Source organism: Piliocolobus tephrosceles, chromosome 8 (genome assembly GCF_002776525.5).
Source record: "Piliocolobus tephrosceles isolate RC106 chromosome 8, ASM277652v3, whole genome shotgun sequence".
Taxonomy (NCBI): Eukaryota; Metazoa; Chordata; class Mammalia; order Primates; family Cercopithecidae; genus Piliocolobus; species Piliocolobus tephrosceles.
Window position 1 is genome coordinate 119369118 of NC_045441.1, and position 15489 is coordinate 119384606.

General features: G+C 41.5%; 2 protein-coding genes across 3 annotated transcripts in view; one reads left to right on the forward strand and one right to left on the reverse strand.

Moving 5' to 3' along the window:
• The window catches only part of TMEM209 (transmembrane protein 209), a 42441-nt gene extending 40039 nt beyond the window's left edge, over window positions 1-2402 (reverse strand). For both annotated transcript variants that reach the window (XM_023207859.1, XM_023207858.1), the window contains exons 1-3: window positions 2283-2402; window positions 888-1024; window positions 702-760 (exon numbers count right to left, since the gene is read on the reverse strand). In XM_023207859.1, coding sequence (XP_023063627.1) covers window positions 702-760; window positions 888-1024; window positions 2283-2285 — 199 coding nt within the window. In that variant the 5' untranslated portion in view covers window positions 2286-2402. The remainder of the gene's footprint in view (window positions 1-701; window positions 761-887; window positions 1025-2282) is intronic.
• A 2415-nt stretch (window positions 2403-4817) lies between these two features.
• On the forward strand, window positions 4818-14160 carry SSMEM1 (serine rich single-pass membrane protein 1). Its single transcript, XM_023207857.1, has 3 exons — window positions 4818-5045; window positions 10428-10482; window positions 13313-14160. The coding sequence occupies exons 1-3, from the start codon at window positions 4863-4865 to the stop codon at window positions 13807-13809; spliced, it is 735 nt and encodes a 244-aa protein (XP_023063625.1). The 5' UTR covers window positions 4818-4862; the 3' UTR covers window positions 13810-14160.
• The last annotated feature ends 1329 nt before the right edge of the window (window positions 14161-15489 follow it).

Below are 15489 nucleotides of genomic sequence, written 5' to 3' on the forward strand. Positions count from 1 at the left end.
AAATAAATAAGTGTAGGTCATTTACTAGTGAGTTTCAAAACAGCACTAATCCTAGCAACCCTGTACAGTAAATATTTTCATCTTCATTTTAAATATAAACCAACACTCATTCAGAAGCCAAGTGACTCTTACAAGAGTATAGAGTGAGTGAGTGAAGCCATGATTCTAACTGAGGTCTGCTGATCGCAAATCCCTTGCTCTCCCAACATGGCACACTATCTCCCTGTGAAAGACTTTAGATTAAAGTGTATAGACTATGAAATTTATTTTAACATCCATAAAGACTCTTTATACCCAAGGACTATGGAAGAGCAGACAAGAAGAGAGGAAAGAATGTGACAACTGAGGAAGGCATCAATGGAGCAGAAATCTGGGCTGGTCCTGAAAGGTAAAAAGGTAGAGGCGCAGAAAGGGCATTTCAGGAGAGCAACAAAAACAAATCTCACTAACCTCTGAACCTATTTTTCTTCACAGAACTCATAATTACCTGAAGTGCTGTTTATTAATTTGATTGTCTAAGAGAATGTTCCTTTCATAATAGCAGGGTTTTACCTTGCTCCCTTTCTGCTGTATTCCCAGTTTTTACAACCCAGCAGGCAGTCAAATACTTGTTGAATAAGGAAATGTATACTAAGCTGAATCAAATCTGAAAGTAGTTTTTCATTGATAAATGTAAGTTACAGTGAAAATTAATTACTTACCAATATACCAGAGGGGCCAGTATGTCACATTGTAATATGAACTAATCAATTTTCCAGTCCTGAAAAAAAATTAGAAAGGCTTTCCAATGAACTTAAAAACACCAAAAATCAAAAACAAACACAAAAACCTATGGAACCAGTCACCAGCTTCTTAAATTTTCACTTTTTTTGGGCTGCTTCACTTACATTTCAGTATATATCATTCCAGCCACAGATACATTTAGGAGTCCCCAGGCTAAGACCACTTTTCTAGCCTCTGTTTCTTTTCTCATCTTGATGGTTCTGTCAATAAGGGAAGCACTAGGGTGTGCCTCCCCCTGCATCTATGAAAAAAACAAAAAGCACAGGAATTAACCAAAAGAAACTATTGCTCTATTTAAAAACCAAATTTTACATCCCTTACAAAGGTAACTGAAACTACATATACCTTCTCCCATCTTTAAAATGTTTTACCAAAACCTTTTCCATTTTAGTATCAGCATATAAAAAGGGAACCCAAAATTATACATAACTTCATTGGCATCACAGTATAATCAACAGAGAAGTGGCTGGCTATTTATTTATTTAGAGACAGAGTCTTGCTGTCTCCCAGGCTAGAGTGCAGTGGTGCGATCTCGGCTCACTGCAACCTCCACCTCCCGGGTTCAAGCAATTCTCCTGCCTCAGACTCCCCAGTAGCTTGGATTACAGGCGTCCGCCATCGAGCCCCGCTGATTTTTGTATTTTTAGTAGAGATGGGGTTTCAATATCTTGGCCAGGCTGGTCTCGAACTCCTGACCTTGAGATCCATCCGCCTCAGCCTCCCAAAATGTTGGGATTGCAGGCGTGAGCCACCGCGCCCAGCCGTGGCTGGTTATTTAAGAACAATTTAATACTTCCAATACATAAAAATGTCTTATTTTGTAATTTAAGGATTGATGATTATGTCTGGAAATACTTTGTATTTTGTTTTTGGGGTATGTTACAAGGACTAGGCAGAAGGCTAATTTCAGAAACTCAAAATATCAAGTTTTGGGAGGCTATATTCCGTATCTCCTGTAAGTCATAAGGACTCTTCTACATCCTCATGCAGACGCCATTACTATCTAAACAACTGCATTTGGATGGCTGTACTCCAGGGCTCTCCCTTTTGTGTGTGGATAAAGGATAAGGATTTAAGTTTTAGAAGGGCACGTACTCATGATGGGGTAGTGAGGGGAGTAAGAGGGAGAGAGGGGAAAACGTGCATTGTTTTGGTCCACATTTGGGATTTATAATTCCTTTCTTCAGCTAGGCTCAACTCTTACAGACAGTGCAAAATTTGCTACAGCGACAAGGAATTGTATCCCACAGGGGACAGAGCAATAGCCTTTGCGCCACTCAGCCCCCGCGTCCCAATTTCCCAGTCCAGAGTTTCCCTCCCCGGCTCCTCGGCACGAACTTCAGCAACCCTATTGCTTCTTTCTTCCCTTCCCCTAGAGAGGCGGGACGCCTAGTCACATCCCCCCTTGGCTAAACCCCGAACAGATCAGGAGGCGCGGAACTCCCACAACCCGCGTGGATTCCAAAACAGGAAGCACAAACATGACCCCGAAAACGCACCATGTCCTCTGGCCGGAAAACGCAGACTCCCGCCACTCTCTCTGGGCATGCGCAAAGCCAAGGGCAAGAGGGAGGCGACCGGCAGGCGGCTCTAAGGTTACCGGAAGAACTGGGCAGTCTCTTCTCGCGAGAAAGGGAGGGGTCGCAGGCCCCGGCTCTAGCAGCGTTACCAGGGAAACAGGTCTTGGTTTTATGGTTCCCACTCAGCTGCGGGAGAAAGCTAAGCAGCAAAATTCGGAGAACCCGCAGTAAAAATAATTATAACGAGCTGAATTTTCTATCTATTAATATAATTTTAGCTTCCGTAGGGCATTTATGGACTCACATGTGTAAAATGATTAAGTAGGGTGGCTCACCGTAGGATAGAGTAGCGTGATAAAGTGGCCAGACACCATCAGTGACAAAGCATTTCTTTCCCCTGTGCTAAAACACCTGTGTCAAGAGTTCTGACCCCATGTAAATTCTTTTTTTTTTTTTTTTATGGTAGAGACGGGTTTTCGCCACGTTGGCCAGTCTGGTCTCTTATCTCCTAACCTCAAGGGATCCTCCCGCCTCAGCCTCCCAAACGCCTGCCGGCCTCCCACTGTCTTTTGAGATTACAGGCATGAGCCACCTTGCCGGCCTGAATTTTTAAATAATCTGTTTCATAGGGTGCAGCAGTAACAAGCACACCCAAAATTTGTTTTATTGAAGTTACTGGTGGTTTTGAGATTAAAAATACTAACAACACGTTTTCCTATGTATTTTCTGGAAGAGCTTCTCATCCTGAGGAAAAGGCTGGGCTTTGTTTCATTTAGCACAAGTGTGCCGCTGAGCGAGGTGCAGGGATATAGAAAATAAGAGCCCCCTGGTTACTACCCAGAGTTGCTCAACCCCAGCGGAGGCCCAAAGATGCATTTCGAAGGCAGGTGAGGTGGGTACAATGGGCCCCAAGGAGGCACGTACAGCCCAGCCCCAGCTCTTGCGAGCCTCCTGGAGGAGATGACGCCTTAGAGAGTCAACAGGCAGAAGCCCAGGGCCTGGGGATTTGTTCTGAAGTGTGCCTCTAATAAAAACATTAAGCCATGTCACAATAAGCTACTGGATTATTACATCATGTATGCCCAATGGCCAAAGTTTTTCCTAAAATGATCCTAAGGTTAATACCGCGTGGTATTGTATATTAATGAAAATCGGCAGGTACCCTGTGCTCTTAAAGAGCTAACTTTTCTTAGTTAAGTTTTATCATTTTTAGATTGCTTTAGCAGCAATGTTGTTTTGCTCTAGTTTTAGATTTAGAGATGAACTAACTTGAAAATTGTTCAAAGTGAAAGGGCTCAAGGTACAGTCAAAATTAAAATACCAGCCGGACGCGGTGGCTCACGCCTGTAATCCAAACACTTTGGGAGGCAGAGGCGAGCGGATCACGAGGTCAGGAGACGGAGACCATGCTGGCTAACACGCTGAATCCCCGCCTCTACTAAAAATACAAAAAATTAGTCGGGCGTGGTGGCACATGCCTGTAATCCCAACTACTCTGGAGGCTGAGGCAGGAGAATTACTTGAGCCTGGGAAGCCGAGGTTGTGGTGAGCCGAGATGGTGCCACTGCATTCCAGTCTGGCCGACAGAGTGAGACTCTGTTAAAAAAAATAAAAATAAAAAAAAAATAATAAGAATTAGAATACCGGGTTCCCACCCACTCCGTATGTGACTTTCCTAAGAAGAAATTGTATGCATGTGACATAGTTCATAGTAGTTCGTAACGGGCACATCTGTGTTTTTCCCTCTTCATGTAATCTATAAACTGTTGTGCATTTATTCAAGGCTTAAAAAAGAACACTACTGACCAAATGACAGTGAGCATTACGTATTAGGGCTGCCATAACGAAATACCATAGACAGGTGGCTTAAACAACAGAAATTATTTTTTTTTTTTCATAATTTTGGAGGCTGGAAGTCTAAGATCAAATTGTCAGCAGGGTTGGTTTCTCCTGAGGCAGGTCCCCTTGCAGACGGCCACCTTATATTGTGACCTTGATTTCTGTGCTCATGAATCCTTGCTGTCTTCTTATAAGGATACCAGTTGTATTGGATTAGAGCCCTACCCTTATGACCTCATTTAACTTTAATTACCTTCTTAAAGGCCTGGTCTCCAAATAGTGTCACACTGGAGGTGAGGGCTTCAACGTATGAATTTTAGGGAACACAGTTCAATCAGTAATACATTAGAACTGTCTATGATAATTTGCAATGGCATGATACATATAAAAGAGTCTGAATTAAAATGAGTGGATACAATAAACACTTAGATGTAAAGATAGGAAAATATAGTATATACAAATTTTAGGAAAAAAAATTAAGGCAGAATGCACCATATTGAGGTATGGGGGAAAATACCGTAAACATTCACAGAAGTAATTTGAATAAGCCTTCCACAAACTTAGAAATCCAAGAAGCATTTGTCAGTTCCTAGAACAGTTGCTTATTATATGTCATAATAAGTTGCCAAGGAAATTGTCATACATCATAGAGGGAGTGAAGTAGTTCCCAGTCATCTTTATCCCTTTGAGCGTGGTTTATTTTTTGAGCAAGGAGCCATCATGGGAGACCTTTTTTCCTTATTTTCGGAGGTAGATCCTCCCCCCATACCTTTAAATTGTGCCATTCCAAATCAGGATTATGAATGCTGGAAGGATGACTCTTGTGGGACCATAGGGAACTTCCTGCTTTGGTATTTTGTCATTGTATTTGTCCTGATGTTCTTCTCTAGGGCTTCTGTCTGGGTAGGATATCTTTTTTTTTCATTTTAAATAATATGTTTACTGTACACTAGGAAAATTTCCATAAAATGCATTTACTATACTTTGATGAAACTACTTTTAAAAGTTGTTTAGTTTTAAAAAGAATGCAATCTTATTCTGCAGAATCTGGAAATATGGAAAAGGATGAAGAGGAAAATATAAAGCTACAGTTATCCTCTTTCCCAGAGATAACCACTGTTAACATTTTGGAGTATGTTCTTCCAGTTTTTTGTTTTTTTCTCTCTCTATCCCAATATATCTCTCTCCATTTCTCTGTCTTTGATCTTACATGGTTGGCATTATATTGCATATATTTTCATATCCTGCTTTTTAAGCTTAATAATATATCAGAAATACTTCTCTAAATTATATTCACTCAGCAGCACTTTTAATGACTGCATAATTTTCTGTCTTTTGATTGCACCAAAAAATTCTGCAAGTTTGAAGTATTCAGATTGTTTACAGTTTATCCATATGCTATGTAATGCTGGCATAAACCTCCCTGCTGGTTAATGACTTCCAAATCCCTTTTCTAGCCATGTGATTCTAATCAAAGATACAAAAGTTGTCATATTGATAGGATACATGCTGTAGGATTTTGGGGTTTTTAGAATGAGGCAATACACTTTCTGCATAGAATAAGATGCAGAGCTAGACTAAACAGAACTAAAGTCACCATTAAAATGCCATCGTCTTAAGAATGAGATATCCTACTTTATCAGGAATGTGATGCTTCCAACGTATTATGAGTAACCAAGCTCTTTTTTTTTTTTTTTCCTTGAGATGGAGTCTCGCTCTATCACCCAGGCTGGAGTGAAATGGTGCAATCTTGGCTCACTACAACCTCCGCCTCCCGGATTCAAGTGATTCTCTTGCCTCAGCCTCCCTAGTAGCTGGGACCACAGGCACAAGCCACCAAGCCCTGCTTATTTTTGTATTTTTAGTACAGATGGGGTTTCACCATGTTGGCCAGGCTGGTCTCAAACTCCTGACCTCAAGTGATCTGCCCACTTTGGCCTCCCAAAGTGCTGGGATTACAGGCATGAGCCACCACGCCCAGTGGCAACCAAGCTCTTAGAATTCGCTGACATGATATCCTTGCTGGTCATTAATACCAGGCTGATGATTAAGAAAACCACCATCAAGTAACATTATAGCCAGAGCCCTGTGCTGGCCGTGGTCAGTAAGACTTAGTGCTCTATGAGCTCTGGATGGAGTGGAGAAGGTTTGTTATGTCCATGCCAGCTGGATTCCATTCTAATAATCAAAGACTTTTTGATAACCACCACCTCCTGGTGAAGAAGAGCTTTCATCTAAAGTCTAAATGCTTCTTAAGGTAAATACTTTGCCAAAAGGAGATTTAGAATAGTGATAACTTATATGTGTCTTAGACTCCCTAGCTAAGTATATTGAATTTGTCTGGCCTGGCAAGCAAAGCTACTTTAGAAAATTAACAAAAAAATTGAAATTGATCAGTGGCAATTTCATCATGAATTAAGAGGTCCAAGCTATTTTTTTTTTTTTTTTCTTTTTGAGACGGAGTCTCACCCTGTCGCCCAGGCTGGAGTGCAATGGCATGATCTCAGCTCACTGCAACCTCTGCCTCTGGGGTTCAGGCGGTTCTCCTGCCTCAGCCTCCTGAGTATCTGAGATTATAGGCGTGCGCCTCCACGCCCAGCTAATTTTTGTATTTTTAGTAGAGACAGAGTTTCACCATGTTGGCCAGGCTGGTCTCAAACTCCTGATCTCGTGATCCACCCGCCTCGGCCTCCCAAAGTGCTGGAATTACAGGTGTGAGCCACTGCGCCCGGCCCAGTCTAAGCTATTTTTCTGCTCCCTTGCTTGTATCAGCTCTGGGGAGTCATGCAGCCTTGAGCTTCCAGGACCTCAAGGGAGCATGTGGTCCAGCCTTCTGTTTGTAGGCAAGTAAGTTATCATTAACCCTCCCCCACCCATTTTTTATTGATAAGGCCCAAGGAAATTAAGTGACTTGTCCAATGTCACAAAAGTGTTAGTGACAGAAGAGGAATATACCCAGATTTCCTGTCAAATTATTTGTTTGCATCAAAGCATAGTCTGAAATGTCCACTTAGATCTACTCAGTCCTGATTAAAACCTTAATTATGTTTGAAGTTTCATCTTTCACTTTGTACCCTTGTGATGGCTTCAATCTGCTGGGCTGCTTCTTCTGAAGGCTCCCAGATTTGAAATCTGAGAACCATATGAGAGCTAGTAAAGGAGGATGGAATTTTTCCTTCACTTTGAACTTCTTCGTTTTCTCTGCTAAACTTTGAGACTTTATTTACAAACTTTGAGGTAATGGTAAAAGTGCGATGGAAATGTGGTAATTATCCTCCAACACGAAGCACACTGATTTCCTCTGAATTTGCCACTTTTTAAAGCGGCATTCACCCTTTTGCTTTCAGACTATAAATACTGTATTTAGTTTATATTTTTATTTTATGTTTATTCATATTGGTAGTGTGGTGTTTTTCTGGACAATAGCAATCCATACTCCTTATTTTGCTTATGTGGAAACTGAGCTTAAGAGGTGTTAAGTGGCTTGGAAAAATCAGAGTTGTTAGTGGCAGAAAGAGAGCCACGGCCCACATTTTCTACTCTGCCCCTCAGGGCAGGCACTCCTGCTGTTTTCACTCACTGAGTCACACACAAAGACAGTTAATAAAATGCTTTTCATAACCACAGTTCATATGATCCCACTTAGTTTAATGCAAAATCTTTCTTTTGATTTTGTGGTTATGTTTTGATTTGACATCAAATGTGAGAGCTTTCTGTGGAAATGATATAAACCTAATAAGTGTTTTTAAACACCTTCTCCCGTCTATTACAAAAGTACACATTATATAGAAAATGTGGAAATTATAGGGCAGAAGACAAAACAAAATAAAAATCACTCCAGATTATGTAGAAATAACCAACTACTGTTAACTTTTAGGTTTATAAACTTCCAATTCTTTTAGGTTTTTTCCTTTTCTATAACATAATCTAAGTGATACATATTAAATTTAAAATATTTAAGCCCCTTCCAAAAGCATTTTTTAGAAAGTGGTATCTTTCTTTTTTTTTTTTTAAGACGGAGTCTCGCTCTGTCACCCAGGCTGGAGTTCTGTGGCGCGCTCTTGGCTCACTGCAAGCTCCACCTCTCAGGTTCACGCCATTCTCCTGCCTCAGCCTCTCGGGTAGCTGGGACTACAGGCGCCCGCCACCACGCCTGGCTAATTGTTTTTGTATTTTTAGTAGAGACAGAGTTTCACTGTGTTAGCCAAGATGGTCTCAATTTCCTGACCTTGTGATCCGCCCGCCTCGGCCTCCCAAAGTGCTGGGATACAGGCGTGAGCCACCATGCCTGGCCAGAAAGTGGTATCTTAAAAGAGAACTCCACTTTCAAGATTTTTGGAGAATGATTGCTGTAACCCAGAAAACAAAAAGGCACCTCATTAAAGATGCTTGCCTACCATTGCAGAGATCAGATATTAAGAAAAGAATGAGCTGAGGATCTTAGACTGCAATTACAAATACCCAACTATGGCACTTTTCATCCCAAAGAAACTGGACTTCCACATAAATTCATTTTTCCCTAATTGTAGACAATTTGAACAAATTGGGAGAGAAAAAGTCCATTTCAACACTTAAAGCCAACCATAGCTATCATTTTTTATGCTCCTTAAAGTCTTTTTTTTTCATATTTTAAGCTAATTTGTGCTCATGCTGTATATACAAATTTGCATCTTGATGTAATACCATACCCAGTATGGTAGCACACTTATTTCCTCATATTATGACATACCTTTATTATAATTTTACAACTGTTTATTATATAATTGTACCATAATTTACTTAAACCATTGTCTACTTTTGAATTTTATATTATCGTAATTATACTGTGATGAATGTTTCTGTGCACAAAGCTTCCTTCTGAGGGTTATTTCTTGCTGATAGATTCCCGGAGAGAGAATTATATGTCAAAGGCGTTAATGAAAATTTCTAGTTTTTGTTATTTTCTGAAAGGGTTGGTTTATATCTGTGTCTTTTGGCAAAATCACTTTCAGCATCAGAAAATGGGACACTAATCTGAAAAATGGGACAAATATATTTATGGAGTATTGGGGGGGCAGAATATTTGAAATTGGAACTAGTCAAAGAAATCCATTTCTTCTGGTTGCCATATTCACAAATAATATATTATGATTACATTTTGGAGGAAACTTTCGGAGGGATTAAGGAGATATTAAGTTCATGAATTCAGGTAAAGATCTTTGTGTATGGTAGATGTCTTCTATCTTAAAGAATAATGTACCCTGATCAAACATCCTTTAAAAACTAAACTAATCTGGGCCGGGCACGGTGGCTCATGCCTATAATTCCAGCACTTTGGGAGGCCAAGGCAGGCGGATCACCTGAGATCAGGAGTTTAAGACCAGCCTTATCAACATGGAGAAACCCCATCTCTACTAAAAATACAAAATTAGCCGGGCGTGGTGGTGCATGCCTGTAATCCCGGCTGAGGCAGGAGAATTGCTTGAACCTGGGAGGCAGAGATTTCAGAGAGCCGAGATCGCGCCATTGCACTCCAGCCTGGGCGTACAGAACAAGACTCCGTCTCAAAAAAACAACAACAAAAAAAACCTAAACTAATCTGAGTACTGTCAAAATTTTTTAAACATTATTTCTCTGTAATGTGAATGGGTACAGGAAAGCTTTATAAGCTATAGCTCCTTATCAGTGTTATTTTCTCTCAAGTCTGTTCCATTTTGTTTGTTTCAAAACATTTTGGTACATTCTGCTATCGAAGCATAGTCTTAATGGAAGTGGAAGTAGGATCACTATAACAGGAACTCAATACATACTGAATTAGCTTATTATTTAACTCAGTAAGTACTTGTTTAAACTGAATGTTTAAAAGTAGACATTGTCAGGCCAGGCCTGGTGGCTCACGCCTGTAATCCCAGCACTTTGGGAGGCCAAGGCAGGCAGATCACTCGAGGTCAGGAGTTCGAGACGAGCCTGGCCAACATGGTGAAACCCTGTCTCTACTAAAAATACAAAAATTAGCTGGACATGGTAGTGGGCACCTGTAATCCCAGTTACTTGGGAGGCTGAGGCAGGAGAATCACTTGAACCTGGAAGATAGAGGTTGTAGTGAGCTGAGATCATGCCACTGCACTCCAGCCTGGGCAACAGAGTGAGACTCTCCAAAAATAAATAAATAAAATAAAATAAAATAAAATAAAATAAAATAAAATCAGACATTGTCAATGGGCCTTGGCAATAGTGTTTTATAACAAGTATATATTATCATAAAACAACTGAGATCACTCTTACTAACCTATGTTTCAGAAACAGATGTCTGAGGATAAAAAGGATGAAGGCAGTGGGACAAGTACTTCAGTAAAGAAAGGTGAGAACCAGTGCCTATTTGGTATTGGGCTATGAGGGGAAGAATATGTGTGGTGTTGCATGCCTGTAGTCCCAGCTACTCAGGAGGCTGAGGCAGGAGGACTGTTTGAGCTAAGCAGTTCAAGACCACAGCTTGAGCAACATAGTGAGACCCAGTATCAAAAAAAAAAAAAAAAAAAAGAAAGAAAAAAAAAGAAAGAAAGATGAAGAAAGAAATTTGTGCTGAGTGTGGAAAGCAAACAACAGAGATGAACAGCTTAGAGCATTGTCAGACTTTGCACACTAGAGAAGGCCCATTGGGATTGGGTGAGTTTTTGCTTTTGGACTCCCTAATGCAGAGGGACAGTTTAGCTGCTTAGCAACAAGCTATGAATTACTGGGAGGTGGAGCTCAAGTTCTTTTTTCACTCCTTAGCACTCTCCCTTCACATTGCTTGCCCTTCCCACACGCTCATTGTTAGTGATATTACAGGATTATGAGCTGTCTATGACATCTTTTTCAACAACCTATAAGCAGTGGTGTGCTGGTAAATGTTTAACAACTGGCTCTCCAAAACTCCTGTGTGTACATATGCTTACTAAAAATTTTACTGATATAAAGGTTGCATGTCATCTCAGCACCCCCAGAGGCTGAAGTAGAAGTGCTTGAGGCCAGGACTTCAAGATCAGCCTAGAGAACATAGCAAAACCCTATCTCTTAAAAAAAGAAAATTAGGGCCAGGTGCGGTGGCTCACGCCTGTAATCCCAGGACTTTGGGAGGCTGAGGCGGGCAGATTACGAGGTCAGGAGATCGAGACCATCCTGGCTAACATGGTGAAACCCCATCTCTACTAAAAATACAAAAAATTAATTGGCTGGGCACGGTGGCTCAAGCCTGTAATCCCAGCACTTTGGGAGGTCGAGACAGGCAGATCACGAGGTCAGGAGATCGAGACCATCCTGGCTAACACGGTGAAACCCCGTCTCTACTAAAAAATACAAAAAACTAGGCGGGCGAGGTGGCGGGCGCCTGTAGTCCCAGCTACTCGGGAGGCTGAGGCAGGAGAATGGCGTAAACCCAGGAGGCGGAGCTTGCAGTGAGCCGAGATCCGGCCACTGCACTCCAGCCTGGGCGACAGAGCGAGACTCCGTCTCAAAAAAAAAAAAAGAAAGAAAATTAGCTGGCATGGTTGTTTGCACCTGTGGTGTCAGCTACTTAGGAGGCTGAGGCAACAGAATCACTTGAGCCCAGGAGTTCGAGGCTGCCAGTGAGCCATGATCATGCCACTGCACTCCAGCCTGGGCAGCAGAGCGAGTTCCTGACTCAAAATAAGTAAATATATATCACACCATTTATAAATAATAAAATATACAATACTCCTTATGGCCAATTTCATATAGACAACTGATTCTCACAAAACGCTCTCCTTGATTTTTGCCAGACCCTTGCACCTTAGCCAACTATGGCTGCAATTGATGAACAAGTATAGTTTCAGCGTGAATGTCATTTTCCTCTAAGCTAAGGAGTGAGATGAAAGCAAAGCAGAAGATAGATGTGTGTTGGAACTTAACTTAGTTGTCAGTGATGTGAGTGACTTCTTTGCTGGAATGGATAATCGTTCTAAAATACTGGAAGAATATTTCCTCATTTTGCAGGGTTAGTCACAATGTAGTGGCTACAGGGATGACAGTGAAATGTAATGTGCATTAGTAACATGTTCTCCATCATTTTCTTAAGCCTAGACAATCAACAAAACCATACATCAAGCCCTGATGTTTAGTGTTTGCTGATTTTCATGGTATAAATACTTCTACCAAAGCTGATTTTAAGCTACCCACAGCATGTCATTGAACATGGAGTTGGGAGGAGATGTGCAGTAGTGTATCCTTAACATAGAATTTCCGCCGGGCACGGTGGCTCACACCTGTAATCTCAGTACTTTGGGAGGCCAAGGCGGGTGGGTCTCCTGAGGTCAGGAGTTCGAGACCAGCCTGGCCAACATGGCAAAACCCTGTCTCTACTAAAAACACAAAAAAATTAGCTGGGCAAGGTGGCATGTGCCTATAATCCCAGCAACTAGGGGGGCTGGGGCAGGAGGATCACTTGAACCTGGGAGACAGAGGTTGCAGTAAGCCGAGATCGTGCCACTGCACTTCAGCCTGGGCAACAGAGCAAGACTCTGTTTCAAAAAAAAAAAAAAAGAAACAGAAAACACAGCATAGAGTTTCCAACATCCAAATACAACAGACATAAAAAACCAGAAGAGCACACAGCATAATCAAATGTAATAAGATAATTAGGAAGTGATAGGTTTTGAGTATTTATTACCTCTATTTTTATTAATTGAATGTATTTTAAGTTGGTATAATTTAGTTTTTAATAATGGCTATGTTTAACTATCTCACAAAATTACTGAAAGTTTATCAGCTCTTCTGAGCGGGTACAAGCCAACTTTAGCACACCACTACATAAAGGAAAGATCCTTCTTAGTTCCTGCTCCCCAAATCACATTCATATACGTGCTTGAATATTTAAGAGTTCAATTTTCAAAGGAAAAGAAGTGTTCTTCCCTGGAAAAGTTTAAAGATCTTTTCCTTTGATATTATGTTTAGCATCCACAAAACTTCAAAAGTGATATGTCAAGCATCTATCTAAGCTCTCTGGTCTGCAGGAGTTGGGATATGGTACTGGAAAATGCAGTCAGCTGCCAACACTTGCAGGTGACTGGAGAAAAGCAATGGCTTGACAAATGGCTACTAAGAGTGAGCTATATGTGCACAGGCTTCTTAAGTAATAGAAATTTATAGTAACCAACAATGTTACTAACTTGATATGTTTCATTGGTTGTTAGCAAGCAAAGAGACTTCCTACAAGTGGCAAAGCAAAGACGGTGCCTGGGATCCCTCACAGACAATGAAGAAACCAAAGCAGAACCAACTTACTCCTGTAACCAACTCAGAAGTAGCTTTGGTCAATGCCTATCTTGAACAAAGACGAGCCAGGCGCCAGTCTCAGTTCAATGAGGTGAATCAGAACCAACATGACAGTGATACTACGGAGAGTGGCAGTGAAAAATCTAACTCAGAAGCCTCCTCGTGGAAGGAGAGTGAAAGTGAACACCACCCATCACCAGACGGTATTAAGAGGAGAAAAATGGCTCAGAGGCAAAGGAATCTGGGAAGTCACCAAATGAGTGAAAGGCACTGCCTCCACTGCAAAGCCATGAGAACCAATGAATGGTTGGTGCACCATTCCCAACAAAAGGCTTCAGTAACACCGCCAATGAAAGGAGACAGTCAAGAGGAAAGTTCCATATCTGACATTAACACGAAATTTAGTAAATTTTGAATTTTATCATGTTCTTCCCTCACTTGAAGCCTAATGAAAGAGATGAATAAAACATGAAAAATCACCAGAGCTCTAGGTGAGGAGACTTTTACAACAAAGTCTCTCTACCAACAAACAAAAACATACTTGGAACCCAAGAGGTAAAATCTCACACAATTCTTTGTTCAAAAAAAAGGCCATCGAATGTGTTTATGGCACCGTTAGAATACCGAAGATCTATATCTGCGATGATTTTTTAATTTGAAATAGCACAAGACAGATATTTTATGTCTTGAGTGTATGTATTTTGTTTATGTCTGTAATACGAATACGAAAGCTCTTTGAAAATATATTATTTATGTTGAGAAACCACTTAAATGTATTCAGATGTTTTGCTTATCTGACTGACTGAATGAACTAGGTGAAGTTGGTTGGAATAGAATTGCCCCATCCTGTCTAGGTTTGACCCTATAAGAACTGTATTGCCACACATGTCAGCTAGGGGCTAGTGTGTAAGAGAAGCTCAAGAGGCTGGAATAAGATCTGATTCCTGGAGTAGGGAGAAGAGGCAGCATGACCCAGAAGGCAGTTGGGCAGTGGGCTACCCACGGTTGTCGTCCAAAGCGCACGGCAAATGTTAAAGGAAAAATTATTCTGACACTTATCAAAATGGTCAGGAGGACTTCATTCAAGACTCTATTGCAATAGGGAGTAGAAATTGAGCTCCACTCTGAATACAACAAGGACAAGTGGGGATTTATAGCCAGGAGCAGGAGGAGGACATCACAGGACGGGAAATTACTAAAGAGAGACATCAAACATAGGGGGATTCCTGCTAAAGTGACCTAACAGGATTCATGCTAAAGGCAGGCCAAGGACTTACACATCAAAAGTGGAGAATGAAGCCAGGTGTGGTGGCTTACGCCTGTAATCCCGGCACTTTGGGAGGCCAAGGTGGGTGGATCACCTGAGGTCAGGAATTTGAGACCAGCCTGGCCAATGTGGTGAAACCCCACCTCTACTAAAAATACAAAAATTAGCCGGGTGTGGTGGCATATGCCTGGAGTCCCAGCTACTCGGGAGACCGAGACACAAGAAAAGCTTGAACCCAGGAGGCGGAGATTGCAGTGAGCTGAGATTGTGCCACTGTATGCTAGCCTAGGTGATAGAGTGAGACTCCATTTAAAAAAAAAAAAAAAGTGGAGGATGAGAAATTTGATTAGTTATTAAGGATGGGGAGACTCTCAATAAACTTATCCAGTAGGATTCTTGCCAAAATTGGGTTGGGCAGGTCAAAGACAGGATGGAGTCAAGATTGAGTCCTACTTAAGAAGAGGGCTCAGAGGAGCCTGAATAAAGTTTGGCCAAAGAGAGAGTCTTTGTCACAAGTTAGGCATAACCTAGGCATAGTTGGGGCTAGGTTTTCTAGTTAAGTGGGGCCCCCAGGTGTGGGGAATGTAAGCAGGCTTAAGTAAATGGGGGTCCATCTGGAGATCATCTTCCCCGAATAGAAATGGGAAATAGGGTGGATGGCAGGACCCCAGCTGGGATAGAAAACAAGGCCCAGATCCCAGAGGAGAGGGCTGGCAAGCACAAGATGAAGCAGCAGGGACTCTTATCTTGTGGCTACAGTTCAAAGCAGGGCCTAAGTCTTGGGGGAAGCTGGGTGCAGTGGCTCATGCTTGTAATCCCAGTGCTTTG